We start from the raw sequence: 22046 nt of genomic DNA, 5'->3' as shown, positions 1-22046 counted from the left end.
GTTGGTTCTATCTCTTGTTATTTGGGGTGTGACAGTTCAAAGCTGTACTCCCAGCACTCTGGAGGCTGGAGCAAGAGGATTGCTACACGTTAGACTAGCCAGCCAGGGCTAGAGAATCAGTCTAGGCCAGCCTTTGCCTCAAAAAAAGGTCAAAAGCATTTAACAACTGACTGGATAAATAAACCAAAAGTAAACACATACAAATGGAATATGACTTAGTGAAATACACACACAAAAGTGCAACCTACTGATACAAAACAACACAGATGAATCTTAAATACATCACATTAAAAGAAGCCATATTTTGTTTGTAATTATAAGAGCAACACAAAGGAGAGATAACCATAATCTAGATCAGTGTTTTGGAGGTGCTCATCAGTAGAGTACCTGCCTAGCATGCACAAGGTCTTAGGTTTAAATCCTTAGCACTTACTGAAGTACCCAATAAAACACAGATACTTTATGTCAATTATGCTTTAATAAAATAAACTGTGTTTAAAAAAAGCAATGTCATCTGCCATCCTAATAGCTAAAACAATCAAGTCGTAAGATTATTTTAATAATAAAGGAGAAAACTTCTGAAAAAAATAAAATCAATTTAATAAAAAATTATTTAGTTTTAGGTATATGGGTGTTTTACTTGAATGTATGTCTGTGTATGAATCTCAGGGCTATGTAGAGACCTTGTCTCAAAAAACAAACAAACAAAAAACAAAGAAAGAAAAAACAAAAATAAAAAAGCAAGTAGACACATGAAAATATGCTCAGCATCCTTAGTTATTAGGAAAATGAAAACTCTAACAAGGTACCATTTTTTTATCTACTAGAATACCTAAAATTTAAAAGACTGACCATACTATAAGTATTGTTGAGAACATGCAGCAACAAGGACCTTGAATCATTGCTGGTAGGAATGGTACAACCACTTTGGAAACCAGTTTAGTAATTGTTTAATAGGTGAAACACACACTTAGCATATGAGAAAGCTATCTGAGTCCAGGCTGTCTACCAAAAAGAAATAAGACACACAGTTCCCACAAAAACTTGGTCCATGAGTGTTCAATACAATATCTGTAGTAGCCCAAACTGGAAATAACTCAAATGACCACCAATAGGTGACCAGAGAAGTTATGATACATCTGTACAATGAATGGGATGTCACTCAGCAATAAAAGTAACTTATGTATGTAATCATATGGATGAATGTGGAAATAATTATGTTGAATAAGAGGCCAAAAAGTCAGATACCATGCAATTCCGTGCTGTGGGATGGTCTGTATGTCAAATGTGTTGCTGATTGGTCAATAAATAAATCACTGATTGGCCAGTGGCCAGGCAGGAAGTATAGGCGGGACAAGGAGGAGAATAAAGCTGGGAAGTGGAAGACTGAGTCAGAGAAACACTGCCAGTCACCATGATGACAAACAGCATGTGAAGATGCCGGTAAGCCACGAGCTATTTGGCAAGGTATAGATTTATAGAACTGGATTAATTTAAGATATAAGAACAGTTAGCAAGAAGCCTGCCATGGCCATACAGTTTGTAACCAATATAAGTCTCTGTGTTTACTTGGTCGGGTCTGAGCGGCTGTGGGACTGGCGGGTGAGAGAGATTTGCCCTGACTGTGGGCCAGGCAGGAAAACTCTAGCTACAAATGGCGTCCAACGTGGTGGCAAGAGTTTCCACCTAAAAACTGAGAAAAAAGATTCTAAAACGGAGCTAAAAACAGCTTCCTAATTGTCTCTCCCAAATGATCAGCAGCTGCCAGCTTGAGCTACTGGTGGGTTCCTAGCGTGCGTGCTCGACCTGCAGTATGGCGGGAATGAGGCCTCTGCAAGCGGCACATTAAGTGGCATGGTGGATTTAGACTTTGCTAGTACAAAATAAAAAAAAAAAAGAGGTTTCTGGGCTACACACTGCTTGGATAAAAGCATAGATCCACGATAGCTCCCAGGGCTGGCGGTAAGCTACCACCGTCATGTTGGGAAGCTGAGGTGGGCGGAGCCAGCAGCCACAGCTGCTGCAGTTTAAAGCAATAGATTCACAATAAGACAGATTCAGATGTAATAGTTCACAATTTGTGTAAAATATACGTAGGCTTGAAAGAGACAAAAAAGGTGATATATACAGTTATAGAAACAAATACATAGTTTTAAAAAATAAGCCACGTGAAGATGAATATTACACAGAGAATCTGGATTGTGTTGTCTTTGGGATTTTTAACTGCAGAAAAACATTTGATTGTAAAAGCTGTTGAGTTATGCCAATATGTATATTTTAACGATATCTTGACTTCAAAATTTGGATGTAAGGATGTGTTGCTTTGGAAAGGAGACTCTGCTTTTGTTCCCACAGAAAGCCAGAGGCTATGGATTTGTTCCAGACTAAGATACATCAGGTTTGACCAGCCAAGACCCCCTGAAAGGTCTCCGATGACACCATGGTCCAGATGATCCAACATCCAGAACGATTTGAAGGCAACTGGCTCAGACGATACAGCCTCATGGACTATTCCATAATCCTAAAATTTTCTTTGTGTCCCCATAAAATACAGCGCCCCCCTCCAGCAGGAAGTAGTAAGAGAAGCTACGCCCAAATTCCCAAATTATATGTAATTTTACTTTGTTAAGGTTAAAACTTTCCTTTTGAAAAAAAAAGGGGGGGGAAGTGCTGTGGGATGTTCTGTATGTCAAGTGTGTTGCTGATTGGTCAATAAATAAATCACTGATTGGCCAGTGGCCAGGCAGGAAGTATAGGCGGGACAAGGAGGAGAATAAAGCTGGGAAGTGGAAGGCTGAGTCAGAGAGACACTGCCAGCCGCCATGATGACAAACAGCATGTGAAGATGCCAGTAAGCCACAAGCCACGTGGCAAGATATAGATTTATAGAAATGGATTAATTTAAGCTGTAAGAACAGTTAGCAAGAAGCCTGCCACAGCCATACAGTTTGTAAGCAATATAAGTCTCTGTGTTTACTTGGTCGGGTCTGAGCGGCTGTGGGACTGGCGGGTGAAAGAGATTTGTCCTGACTGTGGGCCAGGCAGGAAAACTCTAGCTACAATTCCATTTTAGTAAAATTATAAAAAAATAAACAAATTTATAGTGACAGAAAACCAATCCTTCTCTCTCTGGTTTTTCGAGACAGGGTTTCTCTGTGTATCAGCTCTGGCTATCCTGGAACTTGCTCTGTAGACCAAGCTGGCCTTGAACTCAAGATCCGCCTGCCTCTGCCTTCTGAAAGCTGGGATTAAAGGTGTGTTTGCTACCACCACCTGGTTATATTTGGGTCTTGAATTTTAGGAAATTTAAATATTTAGATTTACTTAATGTATATGAGTGTTTTGCCTGTATGCATATATATGAACCAGTGGATTCAAACTCTCCATGGAGCTCAGACTTGCCTTGACCTCCTAATTTTCTTGCCTCAGCTTCACAAATGCTATGAGGTCACAGGTGTCCCACTGTGCCTGACCAGAAAACATATTTGGGGTTCCCTTTCTCATTGCTTTGACCAAACAACTGACAAAAGCAGCTTCAGGACCAGTTTCTTGCTTTTCAGACTAGTGGCACACAGCTCCCCACAGCAGGGAAGATATGGGGGCAGGCATGTGAGGTGGGTGGTCCCACTGTGCTGGATGTCAGGAGGCACAAAGACAGGAATACTCACACTCAGCTTACCTTCCCCTTTTCATTCAGTCTCGGACCCCAGTCCATGGTATGGCACGACCCAGCACTTCACCAAACTGTATACTTTAAATACATACCATTCCCGGTAAATCAATCACACCAGAACAAAATAGTAACTGAGCTATGACAGGCAGGGATACAAAGATACAAAGAATGCCCTGCTCTTGTTCTTTGACAACAGTTGAAGGAGATCTTTTAAAATAAGCATTTCAGGCAGAACTTCAAATTCTGTATGTACTTTTAAATCAAAAGCAAGTTATTTGCTATTTCCCCTGTCCCCAGTGCATGTAAGGAAAATGGCAGTTCAAGCTGTTCGTACCTTCATTCGAGCTGCAGTGCCTTCCATCCCACGGCTTTGAGTCTCTTTCCGTTTTTCTGCAACTTCCTTTTGCTTTTGGAGAGCATCCTTAAGACGTTTGTTGGCAGCTGCTGCCTAAATACAAACGGGAGATGGGGATGCTGAAGAACATTTTAATTTGCAGCATCTCAGTAAACAAATTCTAGGTTTGAATTCCTATAGGAACCAGGTTTTCAAATCTCCACGGACATGATAACTGATGACTAGCAGCTACTGCTTCAGTACTTGCAAGAGGGGTACATTTAAAGGAAGTTGTGCAGACTGAAAATGTTTGGGAATGTCATGTATTGCTAGTAGTCTGTTCTATTTTATTTTATTTTTTTAAGAAAAAAAAAAGCCAAATTAGAAAAAAAAAAGATTTAAACATTGCTGGTCAATATTGACCCCCCCCACTTCCTAAGACACTTTGTGAGCATGTTTAGGTATGATGGTGACACTGCATTCAGCACAGCAAACAGGCTTTTCTTACCTACCTCCTCAGTTTTACGTCTGAGCACAGTAGACTGTTTCTGGAAGTTCCTTTCAAGTTTGAGCAGTTCGTACTGCCTCTTACGATCCTGATAACAAAAAAGTCAGATCTTAATTGATGTTCAGCGAACTAAAATAAAACCTTAAACTAAGAAACCTTCCCAGATGTCCTTTATATTTAAGGCTAAGTACAATACTGTGAGTAGCCTTTATCTTCTTCTCTTATCAGAATTAAGAACTGAAGTACTGGAAACTATGTTTGCATATATAATAAAGATCCTTGTCTTCCTCAGCTTATTGCTCTGTGTTCAAATTCTCCATTTCTCAGACTTACATTAATTATAAAGATTACCATAGAATGTGAGATCAGGAAGAAACCAAAGATCATTCAATGAACAGCCTTGTCCACGTAGTTCACTATTGACAGAGCTAGAACTCAGTTTTACTGATAAAAAGATCAGTACTTCTCAACTTCAGGAGTTGGTCATAAAACCCAGTGGCCAGAAAAAAAGAGAAAGCTACCACAGAGCCAGCCCCCTATAAAATTAAGATAACTCCAGCTAAGGAAGCTTCACAATTTTGAACACATCTAGCTCACCTGAATATATCCTCTCTGCTAAGAGATGAAAAATCAGGACCATGGAACATTATGGGATACCAGCCACTTCAAACAACCACACACGTAGCTGCTTTGATTTCTTGGCCCCTTCCTTATTTTCCTAATCCATTAAGCTTTCCGGTTCTACTTGTTGCTTACTCAATCTGGACAGCATGGTCAGCCATTTTAGTGACGTCTTTGCCAGCATACATACAAGAACTATCACGAGATGGCTAACACAAATGAACTCAAGGGTGTTTTTGGACTTTTTGTCTCAGATTATTTTGTTTTGGCATTTTTTGTCTTACTGTTGTTTTGCTTGTACATTATATTTTCTAATTCTGTGTTTTGAGGAGTTTATTGTGTATTTGTTTCTGTGTATTCTTTTTTGTACTTTCAAAAATTATTCTGGTTGGTTTTGCCTATTTATTTTCAAAAGAGAGAGAAAAGGAAGGCATGGAGTTGGGGGAGGAGAAACTGTGATCAGAATATAAAAAATTTATTTTCAATTAAAAAAAAGAGTTGAATATGCTGATTCTAGGAAGCAGGCATTGTGGGACATGAGGTGTGGCTTTGAGTTGGTCTTTTGAAATTATCTGATCCTGAAAATTATAACTGATTAAAGCTGGAATGAAGTTTTGAAATAATCCTGCATCCACAACAAATTAATTAAGATTTGATTAAAAAAAAGAACTATTAGTTTCACCAGTGGGGATTGTAGCTTAGTGGTAGAGTGCTTGTCCACCATGTACAAAGTCTTGGCAGGGAAAAGAAGAAGACAGCTACTCATTTTGTATAACTCATGTAATATTTATACAGTAGGTACTGCACTAGGTTCTGGGATGTAGACACGAAGATGATCTGGTTAGTATTCTCACAGAGACTGCAAATGAATATAAACAACACAGAATTATAACAGAGTACAATATAATTGTAGGCCTGTAGTTAGGCCTGTTTTACTAGGCTGTGCGTTAGTATGCGGTCAAGGGAATGAAACAGCTAGGAGACTAAACCTCTCATCACAAAGCTCCCTGAAGAAGTTAGTGCCGCTAGCTGCCCTTCCTCTTCACTTGCCCTTAGTTCCTCTGCTGTCCTGAAATCTCCTCTGTTTAGTGCAGTGTCCTTTTCAGGTCCCTCCTCTTGACAACAAACTCAGTCTCATCAGCACTCCCCAAAGCCTACTGCAGCATCCTCCTTCCTCTTCAGTCTGACAGATCTCATTGTTATCTTATCCTATGTGAACTAAAGAGACTGTTTTCGTAGCCTTCTCTTTTTTTTTTCTTTCCTTTCTTTCCTTCTACAGGCTGCTCTTGAACTAATTACACTTCTTTTTTCTACACATTCCCCATCTCTACAATCATATCATTCCTGTGGTTTCAATTTTCACTTTTCGGCAAGATAATTCCCTAATTATGAATCCCAGCCCGTTCTCTCTTCTGAACTCAGTTAATATCATCTCTCTGTCCCAGTGATTATACTCCTGAAACTAGCACACCACGGCAGACCAGAATTTGCCTCTAAACTTCCCAGCCACTAAAAAGCCTGAAATAACTGTTGATGTTCTCCCTAACTCATTTTTTTTTTTTTTTTTGTAGTTTTTCAAGACAGGGTTTCTCTGTATAACAGTCCTGGCTGTTCTGGATCTCACTATGTAGACCAGGCTGGCCTCAAACTCACAGAGATCTCCTGCCTCTGCCTCCCCAGTGCTGGGATTAAAGGCGTGTACCACCACCACCTGGCCATTGACTCATCTTTGAAAGGCATATTTTACATTTATTATCACTATGATAATTCAGTCAACATTAACTGAGTGCATATTGTAATATATAATTACTGTTTTAGTCAATGGGAAAATGGAAGTGAACAAAATAAAGATTCCTGGCAACACAGCATACTCACTGCTGTAAAGTATTAACTTAGTGCTTTACACATAAGCCTTCTTTTGCTTTTAGTGGTTTTATAGAGATAATTAACATATGATTGAATTGAATCACCTAAAGAATGAGTCATGGCTTTTGGCATATTCATAGAGCTTATGAAAAACCAACACCACAATTCAAGTGTTGCCACATTTTCATTTCCACAGAAAGAAATTTCAATTCCTTTACCTATCATGCCAGAACCCTGTCACTGTAACGACTATTTTCTACCTATAAATCTGCCAATTCTGGACATTTCCTATAATATGTTATTATTTGTGACTAGCACAATGTTTTCAAGGTTCATCCATGTTGCAGCATATGCCAGTGATCGTAATATTTCACTATATACGTATTTTGTATTTATACATTCACTCACTGATACACTCAGGTTCCCCCCACATTTTTGGCTAATATCACTTATGTTCTATGAACATCTGCATACAAGTTTGGACATGGGTATGCCTTTATACCTTCTCAGTAGACAGAACTAAGAGAGGAATCCCTGGGTCATAGAGTACCTCTAAAGTTTCTAGCCTAACCAGCTTCTAGCCAGTGATTTGTCAAAGCAGCCACACCATTTTCCTATCCCACCAGCAAATGTATGTATCTAATTCTGAACTCTTGCCAAAGCTTATCTTTTCTTTCCCCAGTCATTGTCTCAGTGGGTGTGAAATGGTATGCCACTGCGGTTTCCATTTGCATTTTCCTGGTGGCTAATGACACCTAGCACCTTCTGTGAACTTTGCTGCTTTGTTCTCCTTACAACTGGGTTAGGTTTACTGATACTGGATACAAGGTCCTTGGCAGCTCTATGACTTACAAATACTTTCTGCCGCTTTGTCTGCTGACTATTCATGTTCATACTGGTATTTTTTTTTTTCAGGAGAGCAGCTTTTTAAGTTTTTCTAATCTAATTTTTCTTTGACTGTGCTTTAGGTATCCCATTAAAAATAAATAAAAAAAAAACTTTTGCCTAATCAAAAGTCACAAATATTAACACTTTTGCTTTCTTCTAAGAGATTCTTAAGTTTTAGCCCTTACATATATTTAAATTTTATTGTTTACTTATTTAGGATATGTGCGTGTGTGCGTGTGTGCATGTGTGTGTGTGTGTGTGTGTGTGTGTGTGTGTGTGTGTGTGTGTGTGTGTGTGTACAGTGTGGAGGTCAGAGGGGAACTTGTGGGAGTCAGTTCTCTCCTTCTACCATGTGGGGCCCAGTCAATGAACTCAGGCTTGGTGGCAAGTACCTTTGTACTTTGTACTTATTCAAGCTATCCCATTGGGTTTGGTTTCATTTTATATACGGTGTGAGGCAGGTTCCAACTTTGATTACCTGGTTGACTTGGCATTATTTGATGGAAAGACTCTTCTTTGTGTGTGTGCAAATGCATTTGAATGAGGATGTGTGCATACATACATGTGCACATGCAGGTGGAAGTGAGAGGTGAGTGAGCCTCTAGTGTTATTTCTTAAGAGCAATCTATCTTGTTCTTTGAGACACACTCATAGAACAGCCCAGGCTGGTTGGGTGCTGAGCATCTCCCCACTGAAAAGACTATTCTTCCTTCAATGAATTGTCTTGGTACCATTGCTGAAAATCAACTGTGTCACCAGGTCTAGTGACACATGCTTGTAATTTCACAACTACTCAGGGGCTGGGACAAGGTAAGTTATAGCCTAGTTGGTGTAACTCAATGAGATTGGAGTTGAAAAAAGAAAAAGAAGACATGGAGTAGGGAGAGGGGCGTCTGGAAGGAATTAAATGTGGGTAAGGATAAATAAGACCAAAATATATTGTAGTTGTGCATGGAACCACTAAAGATTAAATCTTAAAAACTAGAAACTAAAGAAATAAAATAAAATAAAATAAAATCAGGGCCGAGGATGTAGCTCAAGGGTAGAATGTTTGCTTAATCCCTGATGTTGGCCCTCCAATAACACAACTGATTATAAACGCATGGTTTTTGGATTTTCAATCCTAACTCACTGATAATTGTTGTAGCCCTTTCTTTTTGATTGCTCTTACATGTCCATCTGAATTTTAGGATTAGCTTGTGAATTGCTGTGAGAACGTCAGATGGGTTTTGTTTTCTAGGACTAGGGACTAAACCCAGGGTCTCATACATGCTAGGCAAGCATTTTATCACTGAAATTTTGACTAAGATTGTATTGAATCTACAAAAAAAAATCTGAGGAATAGTCTATCTTTAGAATATCAAATCTTTCCAGCCATGAATATGAACTATCTTTTCTTTTATTTGGTTGTTTAATTTAATGTTTTATAGTCTTCAGTGTGAAATTGGAAATTTCTTTTGCTAATTGTTCTTAATTATTTGTATTGAGGCTATTCCAAATTGAATGGTTTTCCCTATTTTATATGTATAGAAATACAACGTTTCTGCTTTAAATTTTTATGTATTTTCTGTGAGCATGTGTTTACTTGTGTAAATTTATGTGCACTATGTGCATGCATGAGCCTGATAAGGCAAGAAGAGGGCATTGGGTTTCTCGGAACTGGAGTTATAGGCAGTTGTAAGTTGTTATATGGTTACTGGGAACTGAACCCAGGTCCTCTGTAGGAGCAATAAGTACTCACCACTGAACCACCTCTCCAACCCCACAACTTATTTTCTTATACTGACTATGTATCCTCCAACCTTGCTGAACTGATATCCTAGCAGAAATATTTTGGTGCACCCTCTAGAATTTTCTGTATATTTGATCATGTTATCTGCAAACAATTTTAACAGGATATAACCAATGGGAGAATGTTTAATAGAATTGATGAGAGCAGGCAATCCTTGTTCCTGATCTAAGGGAAATTTTTTTTTATCATTAAGTATAATCTAATGTTGGCATTTTTTTTTTCATACACAACTTTATCGGATTCAGGAAGTCATCTTTTAACTTTTTTTTTTTTGTTTTTTTTTTTTAAATCAAAGTATGCTAGGTTTTGTCAGAAGCTTTTTTCTGTGGACATGTATGTGTGTTGAAGATTAAATTCTGTGTGTGTGTGTGTGTGTTGAGGTGTTGAGGACTGAGGCAGGCAGGTTCTCACGCCCACTGAACTTTACGGTTCTCTGTTTAACAGATGGTCTAGTTAGGTCAGCACGATGGCTCAGTGGGTGCCAGCACCTGCTGCTAAGCCCAGAGACCTGAGTTTGATTCCTGAGACTCACATGGAGAGAGAATCAACTACAACAACTTGTCCTCTGATCGCTACATGTATACCATGGCACATGTACGCCCATACACATATACATATATGAGATAAATAAAAGTTAAAAAATAGTGGCTGGTCCATTTTACATTCCACTACTAATGTGTGAGGATCCTGATTTCATTAAATTACCACCGACTTTGCTATTTTCTTTTTTTTTTTTTTTTTGTTATTGTTGTTTTTGAGACAGGGTTTCTCTGTAACAGTCCTGGCTGTCCTAGAACTAGATCTGTAAACCAAGTTGACCTTGAACTCACAGAGATCCACCTGCCTCTGCCTCCCAAGTGCTGGGATTAAAGGCGTGCGCCACCACTGCCCGGTACTATTTTCTGTTTTAATTGCAGCTTTTCCAGTGGACATGAAGTGATATTGCACTGTGGTTTCCATGTGTGCCCTAGTAAACAGCTCAACTGTCTTGAGAACTGCTTTCTTGTTTTCTATTATATACCATGCTCTTTCTTCTCATATTTTGCCCAAGTAGCATACATAGAGTTTTGCTTGGTTTTGAACTGCCCTTTGTTAAGCCTAAACTAAACTAAACCAAACTAAACAAACACACACAAACCCTTTGAAAACCTTTCTGAAAAGTGCTATATTAAAAATCTTGCTGGGCGATGAGATGGCTCAGCAGGAAAAGGTGCTTGCCACCAAGCCTGAGGCTCTGAGGTTTGATCCCTTAAATCCATATGGTAGGAGGAGAAAATGACTTCACACAAGCTGTGAGTCTCTGACCTCCCAACTCTGGCTGTTGCTGTCCTACTCCCTCTGTGCAATAAAATAAATATAATTTCTTTCTTAAGATTTTGCTAAATCAAGTGTTTTTTCCTAATTCCTTGAGCTATATATTGCCATGAGTTATCATCAGTAGTATATTTTCCCTGGTGACACTTTGGTTTCTTTAGAATTTTCCTCTGCCAAATCTTTCCTGTATTTAGGATCAGAAGCATCTGGAACTTGCTGAATCGCCTGTAAGATCATTCTGCTTTTAGCACAGTATCACTGGAGGTAAGCAGAAAGTGTCCCTATATATGAGCTGTCCCATAGCAACCTCAAATGCTACTGACGTGGTTCAATGTATACCTTTTGCCTTCTGTATTATTATGTCTCATACATTTTGGTCCTGTTTTTCCTTCATTGCTTGTTTTTACTGAAGTGATTATTTTTCTTGTGTGTTGTTCTTTTTAAGATTATTTTATTTATCACTGCGTGGAGGGATATACCATGGCACACGTGTGGAGGCCAGAGGACAATCTGCAGAGACAGCTTTCTCCTTCCAACTTATGTGTTTCTGGGGCCACTCAGGTTGTGGGGTTTGGCAGCAAACACCTTTACTTGCTGAACCATCTCACTGGCCTCTTTTTGTATCATTTTTTAAATCCTCCAATTATTTATTCCTTGTATTCAAGAAATCCATGCTTACATTGCAACTTCCTGTACAAACAAGACATTATTCAAGGATAGAGCTCATTTATTCCTCAGCTTTCAACTTCTCATAGTACCTCGTCCACAGTGCCTTGCATATGGTAGACACTCAATAGAAACCTGTTCAATTCAGAAATGTCACACTTCTGGAGACAGCAGAGATATAAAAAGAACCTTTTTTTTCTACTGAATGACATTAGGGTAATAACTAAGGTTATTATTGTGTTATTTGCTTTTCTTTAGAACACAAACCAAAGCCTTTAACCTAAACTTGAGGTATATACACAATACATATTCAACTTTAAGCAAAATACTTTCCTTAATATTACATGAAAAGAATCTTCAGTATTACTAGCTTGGAGAAGGGCTCATTAGCTAGGCCTTTGAGAAGCTTTAATTAACTTACCCGTTCTTTTAACTGGATTACTTCTTTGTCTTTTTGTTGCTTCCAATGTCTAAACTTCTCAGCATCCTCTTTCATTTGACGCATTAACTGTACTCGCTGGTTTTTCATCATCTGTAAAAAACAAAACAAAACTAAACTAACCTAAACTAAACCAGTGTGTTAGTCATGTGTTCTTCTTTCTAGGCTGATGTCCAGATGGATAGAATAACCATAAAGAAGAGAAGAAGGCCAGAGCTAAGCTGAGAAGGTCAACAACAAAAGCTGATTAGGCTTGCTACCTCTTGCTAGACTTAAACAGGATTTCCAAGTATTGATCATACAAATGGAGACTCAAAAAGTAAGAAAAACTTTCCAAAAAGCTAAATCCAGCCTTATATTTACTTTAGATAAGTAGAATTTCAAGGAATATTTTCTTTATTTTTTAAATTTATTTTTATTTTTTTATTTTGTGTGTGTGTGTGTGTGTGTGTGTGTGTGTGTGTGTGTGTGTGTGTCTGTGAATGTTAGTGAGGTGTTAGATCCCCTGGAGTTAGAGTTCCAGGTGGTTGTGAGCCACCTGATGTGGGTGTTGGGAACTGAATTTGGATTGTCTAGAAGAGCAGCAAGGGCTCTTAATCACCGAGTTATCCTGAAAAAAGTAAGGAAGATATTTGGTTTTTTTTTTTTTTTAAAGATTTATTTATTTACTATGTACACAGGAGAGGGCGCCAGATCTCATTACAGATGGTTGTGAGCCACCATGTGGTTGCTGGGAATTGAACTCAGGATCTCTGGAAGAGCAGTCAGTGTTCTTAACCTCTGAGCCATCTCTCCAGCCCGTTTTTTTTTTTTTTTTTTTAAGATAGCATCTCACCAGGCAACTCTGACTGGCCTGAAAATTGCTATGTAGATCAGGTTGACCTTGAACTCAGAAAAATTCACCTGTCTTTGCACCTGGAGAGCTGGGATTAAAGGTGGCGCCAAGGAATTAATTCTCAGATCAAGGACAAATTCACTTATCAACTATTAATATTCTGAAGATTTCAGTGCAAATGAGCTGTAATCACTTTGCTGATGTTATAAGCTAAATACTCAGTAACTGAAAATATCCTCTAGATGTCTGACATCTTGCTACTACTTTACAAAATTGTGCCACGAGATCATGGAAGACGACCAGAACATCACCATTAAATATTTGCATATTTTAATCTTTTGGGCTAACATTAAAATTTCTGTATCCAAAAAAGAAGTCAAAGGTCAAAGCAAAGTTTTGTAATTCGGGTTCCAGTGACTAGCACAATGTCCTAGAATGCCATTCTTGTGGCTATTTTTACATCTGAAATGATTGCCCTGTTTCCTACTCTCTCACCTGAAATCACTTCAGCATGATTCTAAATGGAACACCTAGGCAGGCCGTTCCAATCTCAACAAGGATGAGAGCGTATTACCTGTATCTCCTGGTTCAGCTTGGAGACAGTATGCTCAGTGGATTCCTTCAGCTTCAGAAGTTTGGACTGTTCATGTAGTTTCTTTTTCAAATCAGCTATTTGACCCTCTAGCTCTTGGAGACGTTTGCGACGGCGCTCACTCAACCTGAACAGTTGTAATAGGAGTGAAATGGCTTATTTTAAAATATGTAACAAAGGACTCCTAGGTTTACAACATTAGATATAGTCTTTTTTAAAATAATGAATACAACCCATCCAATAGAAACTCTCACTAATGAGAGCTTCAATTCAGAATAAAGTAATACATTTTTGAGTATACAAAAATGAACTGCTTCAAATATACTCTCCCACCAGTAGTGTCCAAAGGAAGGAAGTCATCTAGTTTTAGCTGTAAGGACTAATCCTGATGATTATTATATAAGTTGGAGACAGAAAGTAAGCATTTAACATAACTCTAAAGAACATAGGTTTAATTCAAGAGGAAATGAAAATAACCGTAAGGAAGAGCAAATGAGGCTCTAAGGAACAGTCTAAGGGAAAGGAAGGGGTTCTGATTGCCTGTCTTCGTTTTATTCTTAACTAAAAACTGGATGGTTACACTGATTTTTAATTATTAACTTGGGCGTTAATTTTATTCACAAGCAAGGGCACCAAAATTGTCGAGGAAGTCCTAAGATTTTTTTTTTCAAGTGCCAGCTTACATTTAAGTTTTTATAAATCCTTCCTTGATCACACCAGCCTGAATCAATAGCTCCAGCCTGTGAACGCTAATACTGCTTTTTCTTAAAAAAGTAACTCACAGTTACTCTAAAGGCTGATGGGGCACTACTTGTTTATTGTGTTATAGTATTCTTTTTTTTGTGTGTGTGGTTTTTCGAGACAGGGTTTCTCTGTAGTTTTGGTGCCTGTCCTGGATCTCGCTCTGTAGCCCAGGCTGGCCTCGAACTCACAGAGATCACCTGCCCCTGCCTCCTGAGTGCTGGGATTAAAGGTGTGCGCCACCACCGCCCGGCGTTATAGCATTCTTTTATTGTCATCCTGAGACGTTATTTTATTGGGATGGGGGCGATGACTGAGGAGTTAACTGCATATGCTGCTCTTGCAGATGAGCCAAATTCAGTTTCCAGCATACACACTGGGTGGTTCACAACCATCTGTAAGTCCATTGTCAGGGATCTTGTACCATTTTCTGTCCTCCATGGGCACCTGTACTCATATGCACATACTACCACCCAATAATCAAATATAAGAAAGGAAAGAAGTCTCAATTATTTAATTTTTCTTCTGTCTAGGTTTCTTTTCCCTACCTACTATGTTTAAATCATTTGGGGGCATTGGATGGGTCTTCTACTTCTCTATTCTCTCAAAATCACCTTACTCATGGCAGGGACTTGGCATTTATTGACTTTATTCTTACTTGGCTTGGTTGGCATCCTTCTTTGCTGTTTGAAGTTCAAGAATCAAGTCTTCCTTTTCCTTCTGTAGACTGAGAACTTCCAACTCTAGATTTTTAATGTTATCCTAGAAACATTTCAGGTCAGAGAGAAAGAAAAGATTATATAGACTGGGAAGACACTTGATTCAACATTCTGTCTCCAGGAACCATAAATTATTTTTTGAGACAGGGTCTCATTATATAGCTCTAGCTGGCCTGGAACTTGCAAACTCGTCTCAAATTCGTAGAGCTCAGCCTGCTTCTGCTTCCTGAGTGTTTGGATTAAAGTTGTATACTACCTTGCCTGGCCCGTGAACGACTCTTATTATTTTTCCTTCCCTCCCTCCCATTCTTTTCTGTCTTTCATCTCCTTTGAAACAAACTGGTTCTTATTCTACAGGCCAGTTTGGATTCTTTGCTATCCTCATACCTTCCCTTCCCCAGTGCTAAGGTTACAGGGATTCCACACATCTGGCTTTATGAATTAAATTTTACTACTTCAATTCCACACTATAAATATTACTTTTTGATTTAATGGAGAATAAAGTTATGTGGTAGCAAAAAAAAAAATTACTTGTGAAGTTCAAAGGCCTGGGTCTGAATTTTAACTATAACACAAAGCATATCATAGAAAACCCCATGATGGAAGTACCACTGAGGCCATAAAACTCAGCACACAGAAAGCACCCTCTGCCCAAAACTAAAACAAAGACCTACTCCATCAAAGTCCATAGTTCGGGGAATGTCTCTAAATGTACCAAACTTGCTTTTTGGCTTCTGTAGTTCTGCTTCTGGCTAAACTGTTCTTGTTAACTGAAGTATGTCAACTCAGAACATGGTTTTTGTGCATAAATGCTCACCCTGAGAAAGGCTCTGTGCTACACTGAGATCCTGAACACCCAGTGTGGTCTCTGGCAAGCTAATCAAGATTTTTCTATTGGCTTAAACCCATGTCTGACCAGTCTTCTCTGGTGTATACCCCACAACGCTTTTTACCATGGCAGGAAAACATTGTTTAGAAATGAAACCCTTGGACTGGACTAGTGAGATGGTTCACTAGGTAAAAGCACTTGCTATAAAAGCCATGGAAAGATGAAAAGAGAAAATCTGCTCCACAAAGTGGTCTTCTGATCTCTGCATATGTGTAGTGAGCGTGTGCACGCAAGCATACACTTTTTTTAAATTGGAAAACTGTCATTACTTCTTAGAAAGAGAGTTGATGATTTACATGTGATTCAAAGGTATTATTTTTATTAAGAGTCTATTTCTTTTTATATTTGGTTCCTAGGGGGAAAGACTAGATACATTACTATATCTATAGCTACACCTCATTATTTATACTTCCTTATAGAGTAGAAACTCCCCTGGAGGAATTTGTTTTCCATGTTTTTGGGTAGCATAAGAGAGACTTACTAGTAATCTTTTATTGATCCTGGAAAGTCAAAACACATTTGACCTGAAAAGGGCTACACTGTATGCCTTGCCATAGACAACTGAACTACATATTTCACCTTCCTCCTGTAACTCCACTAAAATGATGCAGAAAGTTGTAGAAATTAACAAGCATGCAGAGTAGGGAGTATTCAAGACATAGCGACAACAGAGTCTGGGAAGAGCAAAAGATCAACTGACTTCCAGAATGGAAACAGTTAAACTAGGATTCCTACAGGCTGAAAGCCAACAAGCAGCAAGCTGGTTTGTATCATGGAAACAGAGTAGAGACTTCCTTTTGGAGGGACCGAAACTTTCAGGCTGGACTGCCAGCTTAGATACAGCTAAAAGGATACACGAGGAACCACGATGCTGACATGCACTAAAGAGAACCGCATGACGGGAGACTGGTACTAAGCCCCCCTTTCCCACCACTCCCTCACACAGCTACAAGCAGAGGAAAGGAGATTTCTGTGGGAAACTGACCAGCTCAGGACTTCTGACTGGCTTTTAGTTCCTCGCTCGTCTGTTTGTATAGCTAGCCAAAGATCAGCAGAAATTTGAGGAGAGTTCTTAAGTGAAGGCGAGACTAAAACACACAAAAGTAAAGAAATGTGGAGGAAAGAGAGGCTAGGCAGGGAGAATAAAATGTTGATAAATTTTAATTCCTAATCTTAGATAGATACTACATTCATAAAAAAAAAGGTTTCTATAAACAAGAACGATTCAGAGCTTCAATAAGAGATCTTAGAAAATAGTAGGCAAATAAAAACATTTACCAGAAGGGAAAGGAAATCTAGAGAGCAGAATAAAATGACAAGGACAAGGACCTAGAAAACAGGAGGGAAGAGGGAAGAAGAGCAGGGTGAAATCTCAGAGGTCTGATACCTGACTAAGGGGGGTTGAAGAAAGAAAATGTGGTGAAGTAACAGGATCCAGGAAAAGAAGACACACTTTGGGGAGTGAAAGGACCCAATCAATGAGGAGTGAGCTATAGCAAGCTTATCACTGTAAGATTAAGTGATACTTGGGGACAAAAAAAATCCTGAGTTTCCAGAGGGAAAAACTCAAAATCATATGTACTTCTCTCTCTCTCTCTTTTTTTTTTTTTGGTTTTTCGAGACAGGGTTTCTCTGTGTAGCTTTGCGCCTTTCCTGGAACTCACTTGGTAGCCCCAGGCTGGCCTCGAACTCACAGAGATCCGCCTGCCTCTGCCTCCCGAGTGCTGGGATTAAAGGCGTGTGCCACCACCGCCCACCGCCCGGCATATGTACTTCTTAATAGCAACACTGGAAACAGAAGACAAAGGAGCAACACTTTCGAAATTCTAAACATAAACAACATACATAGAATTCTAAACCCAGCTAAGTGAACACATATAAGAATGAAAAGATCAACTTTTCAGAGATGTAAAGATTCATAACATTTTGCTTTCATGTATGTTTCCTGGGTGGAGCTGTATTTGACAGTAACAGAAAGGTACACCAAGTGAAATGAATTCCCAGGACTATAACCCTAAGTTGATGACTAGGCAGTTAGACTAGGAAAGCAAACTAGGACATATCAACTAAAGGCCTGCTTATTAATTAGCAAGAGCCACTTAGACATACCATGAGGAAAACATTTAGCCATTTACCCAGTTATGTATTTAAATAATTCATACTACAACTTGGATCATCTACTAAGAGATGTGCTTATCTCAGAAACCACACACATTTAATAGTAGGGACTACATTTATGGTAACATTATCAAACTATTACATGCTCATGGTGTACAATGAAACATTATATTAAATGAAACAAAATTACAGATTCCCTGTAATGAAAGTATTCTTAGGAAAAGCCAGCAATAGAATAGAATTCCAGGCACACTATGCACATCATCTTGTCTTCTCATTACCCAAAGTGGTGGCTTTTCTTCTTTCCATAAGTTAGACATGACCAACTGCTGACTGAGAAAACACTTTACCTGGTACTGGAACTGGATGGGCCGTAGCTGGCTATCATTCTGAGTCATCTTCTTAGCTAGGGCCTCTTTCAATGCAAGTTCTTTATTCAACTCAATCAGCTCCTTGGACATCTGAGCTTGACGTAGAGCATGTTGAGTGCTGAAAACATCAGAAGACCTGCTGGTATTGGGACTGGTTTCCACTTGCTGGAAAAGACAATGATTTTGTGATAGCTATTCTTGGTTGTTAATTTGATTACATCTGGAATTAACTAAAACCTAAAAATGTCTGGGCACATCTGTGAGGGATTTTTTGAAGTGAAAGACCCACCTCTAATCTGGGACACACCTTTTGCTGGAAGCCTATATAAAGGATTTCGAGGAGGAAAACTTGCTCTGTTTGCCTACTTTCTCCTGCACTCACTAGCAAATCCATTCCTTCAATGGCATTAGAGCCCACTCCTTCAGAAATCTGGCATACACTGAAGACCAGTTGAGACATCTAGCCTTCTGGATTCCAACTACTGAATTCTTGGGCTTTCTGCACACTGGCAGCCACTGTTGGATTAGCTGGATCATAGCCTGTAAGTTATTCTAATAAACGCCATCTCTCTGTCTGTCTGTCTGTCTCTCTCTCTCTCCATTCTATAAGTTCTATTACTGTAGAGAACCCTAATACAGATTTGTAAGAGAAACAAGAAGCTGGAGTTCTTTAGATACTACTTCACTCCCCACAGCCATTTTTCCATCAGCAATACCTGTGTTCTTTCACTGTTGTGACTTATTATATAACATCAGCTTGAAACACTTAGAATTAACAATGGAGCTTATTCCCTTGCTCATATAATACTCTGTAATATAGGTAAGTTTTCTTGCTCCTCTCTATACTGATCTGACAAACAAGCCTTACTTCTTTCATTTCATCTCAAGAGGCTCCTAAAGAAGAGAAGACATTGGACATGGCACTTTGGAAATGGAAAAAGAGTCATTTATTCTGACACAGCTAACTTTTATTACCTAATTTATCTCCTATCTTGCTTCATTCAGAATAAGAAAACTACTAATAGGTACTTGTTTCAAGGGTAAAAGGCTTCCTCAAGAAAACCACTGACCAAACTTACATTTTTCACTTTAATGTATAACCTTAGTCAAAGTCAATAACAGATACCTTATCTATTGTTGTGATCTGAACACTCAAAATATTTTCCTTTCTTTGTTTTATCCCATGGTCATCCCATCCATAGAAAGGCATATTCAGAAAACATTCTCCTCCAGTGCTTTTTTTGACACTGTCACAATTTGTTCCTTTCCTTGTTTTAACTTATTGGGTAACTGAAACAGAATACTAGGACCTAATAGAAAATAAGCCAGATTGAAAAATGAAACATGATGTCCCCTGAGAAGTTCTGCTGCTCATTACCAGTTAGATTATTAGAAACAGAGCTTATCCTTGTTTGAGGTATTATGAAACAGATTTACTCTAAAGAGCATTCTATGAAGAAGGATAATAATTACAGGTCCTCTTCCAGAGTCAAATGATCAATTATAGGAAGCCATAGGAGGCAGCAGCGAGTGCTCCAGGTTCCCCACGAAGGAGTCAATTACTCACAGCGTCTGCTTCCACTGCAGCATCAATGGTTGCAGTCATGCAAGCAACAGCTTCATCCTGTAGCAAAAAACGTTTTGATTTAGGACAAACAAGCGAAGTCAAATTTACAAAAGATTTTGATACTGGTTGATTTTTTAAAATGATATTTCTAAAGTATATGCAGGGGTCATTTATGGTACTGGACTGATTTTGTGGTCACAGAGAACCTAACAGCTATGTCTTTCCATTTCCCACCTCTCAGGGACCTTTCTTTTTTCTAAAGGGTAATTGTGTAGTCTTTGGGGGAAAAATAAGATCATGTGATAAGAGAGCAAAGATCACTGAGCCAGTGAAACATTTAACCATTCTAACAAGTCAAAATTTAACCCATTTTATAGACAGTTACACTTTATTTTTATGCTTCTACCACTGAGTCCCTATCAATGTACAAGCCTAGCCACTCCTTGTGGACATACCCTCAAAAAACAAACATAAATTAATGGTAGTGCATCAGGAAAGTAGATAGAATGAAGAGCTGGTTTGGGCTTCTATTTTATAGCCACGCAGGATGGCAAGCTCTAACTGCACAAGGAAATTAATGTCCTAGATTGAGTACGCCAGGAAAAAAGTATACTCATAGTCACCCAAATGTCCTGTGGGCTCCGTTACTTGTATCATATGAAGGTGCTGTCTGTAGTTACTAGGAGTAAAAGAATAAGCACCTCAGGAGGTTAAGTTCCCTCCTAGAGAATGGCTAATTCTCTTTGTGGGCAATGGAACAAACACCCAGAAAGGTAACTGAAAACTACTTATTAGGAAGAATTTGTTTTTGGACGATCATATGAGCAGTTCTGTTCTCATCCCTGAAATTTACACTTTACTTGGCACTGTAACACATACATTACTGCTTCTGCCTCAGTGATTCTGAAGCCTTATGAAGAAAGTTTGGTTCTCAGGAAGTCATATGGTGAAGGAGTGCATAGGTGAATTGTTGGCTGTGAAGGAGTTCAGGGTTAGAACATGCAGTGTCTGTATCAGCCATGGGAAACAACACAGAGTTGCAATGTTAGTACCTTAAAGGTCAGGAGATGGGCCTTTAGCGAGAGCTATTTGTAAAGCACTTCCCTTACATTCCTAACCAATGAGGATCAAAGAGAACTCAAAGGAAGCTCCAGTGTTTCCACATTCTTTCTCATCCTAATGTACACTGTTGGCAAGACTTCAAGTGTAGGGCACACTAAGTCCTTTAAAAACAGAGCACCAATCAAGGATTGCTTAGTGCTTACCCGTTCTCTCCTGTGTTCAGATTTCAGTCTATTTAGATAACTATCATGGATTATAAGAGTTTATAATGCTGTCTTCTTTGGGGGCTCCCACTGTTTTTTGGAACAGCCACTTGCAATGTAGCTCAGGCAGACCTGGAATGCAAATTCACTGTCCTCCTGCCCCCATGTCCCAAGTTCTGGGATTACAGTAGTCACCAACATATCCGGCCTAAAGACTTTTCCTGGCACCATTAAGAGGATTAGGATCAAACTAGATGGCTTTAGACCCAGTGAAATTTCACAATGCTAACATTTCAGCTCATGGCTATGGTGATATCTTTTGTACAATCATAGAATGATTCTATTGTCACAATTCTAAATGTATAAATATGTAACAATAGGATTTGTTTCGGTCTAACAAGTCCTTTTCTCCTCTTCTACACTCAATCTAAGGATGCAATTTACAGTGTCTTTTAAGTAAAAGGTATGATTAGCTCAAGGTGACTGGGGAGCTAAGGCAGGGTACTTTGTTTACATTAAACAGCGGAGCATTCCAAAATAAAGTATGTGTTTGGAAAAGACATGCAAAAATACGTTTTATGGACTCTGTCTTGGAGGTGGGGATATAAACAAAATAGTACTTGATTCTGCAGGAACTAAAACGGCTGCCTGAACTTCCTCATAGGCTACTGCAACAACAAAGTTTGCTAGAATTAGATTTTAGGGTACAGCTTGGTACCTAAAGCACCAGTAGGAAAGTCCAGGAACAATGGTTGCCTTCATAACTGAAAATGGGGTGTTCACCTGTCACTTAAAATAAAAATAGTTTTAATTCAGAATGAAGGGCACATGAACTTACATCTGAAACA

General features: G+C 38.9%; 1 protein-coding gene across 1 annotated transcript in view; it reads right to left on the bottom strand.

The window, feature by feature from the left end:
* Kif4a (kinesin family member 4A) overlaps positions 1 to 22046 on the bottom strand; it is a 123538-nt gene that overhangs the window by 22070 nt on the left and 79422 nt on the right. Inside the window, exons 14-20 of the mRNA XM_059250212.1 lie at positions 19934 to 19990; positions 18346 to 18531; positions 14928 to 15031; positions 13511 to 13655; positions 12084 to 12194; positions 4520 to 4603; positions 4008 to 4121 (exon numbers count right to left, since the gene is read on the bottom strand). Of these exons, the coding sequence (XP_059106195.1) occupies positions 4008 to 4121; positions 4520 to 4603; positions 12084 to 12194; positions 13511 to 13655; positions 14928 to 15031; positions 18346 to 18531; positions 19934 to 19990 (801 nt within the window). The remainder of the gene's footprint in view (positions 1 to 4007; positions 4122 to 4519; positions 4604 to 12083; positions 12195 to 13510; positions 13656 to 14927; positions 15032 to 18345; positions 18532 to 19933; positions 19991 to 22046) is intronic.

Source organism: Peromyscus eremicus, chromosome X, assembly GCF_949786415.1.
Source record: "Peromyscus eremicus chromosome X, PerEre_H2_v1, whole genome shotgun sequence".
In the NCBI taxonomy this organism is placed as follows: domain Eukaryota; kingdom Metazoa; phylum Chordata; class Mammalia; order Rodentia; family Cricetidae; genus Peromyscus; species Peromyscus eremicus.
This window is presented reverse-complemented; position numbering and strand designations above follow the sequence as displayed.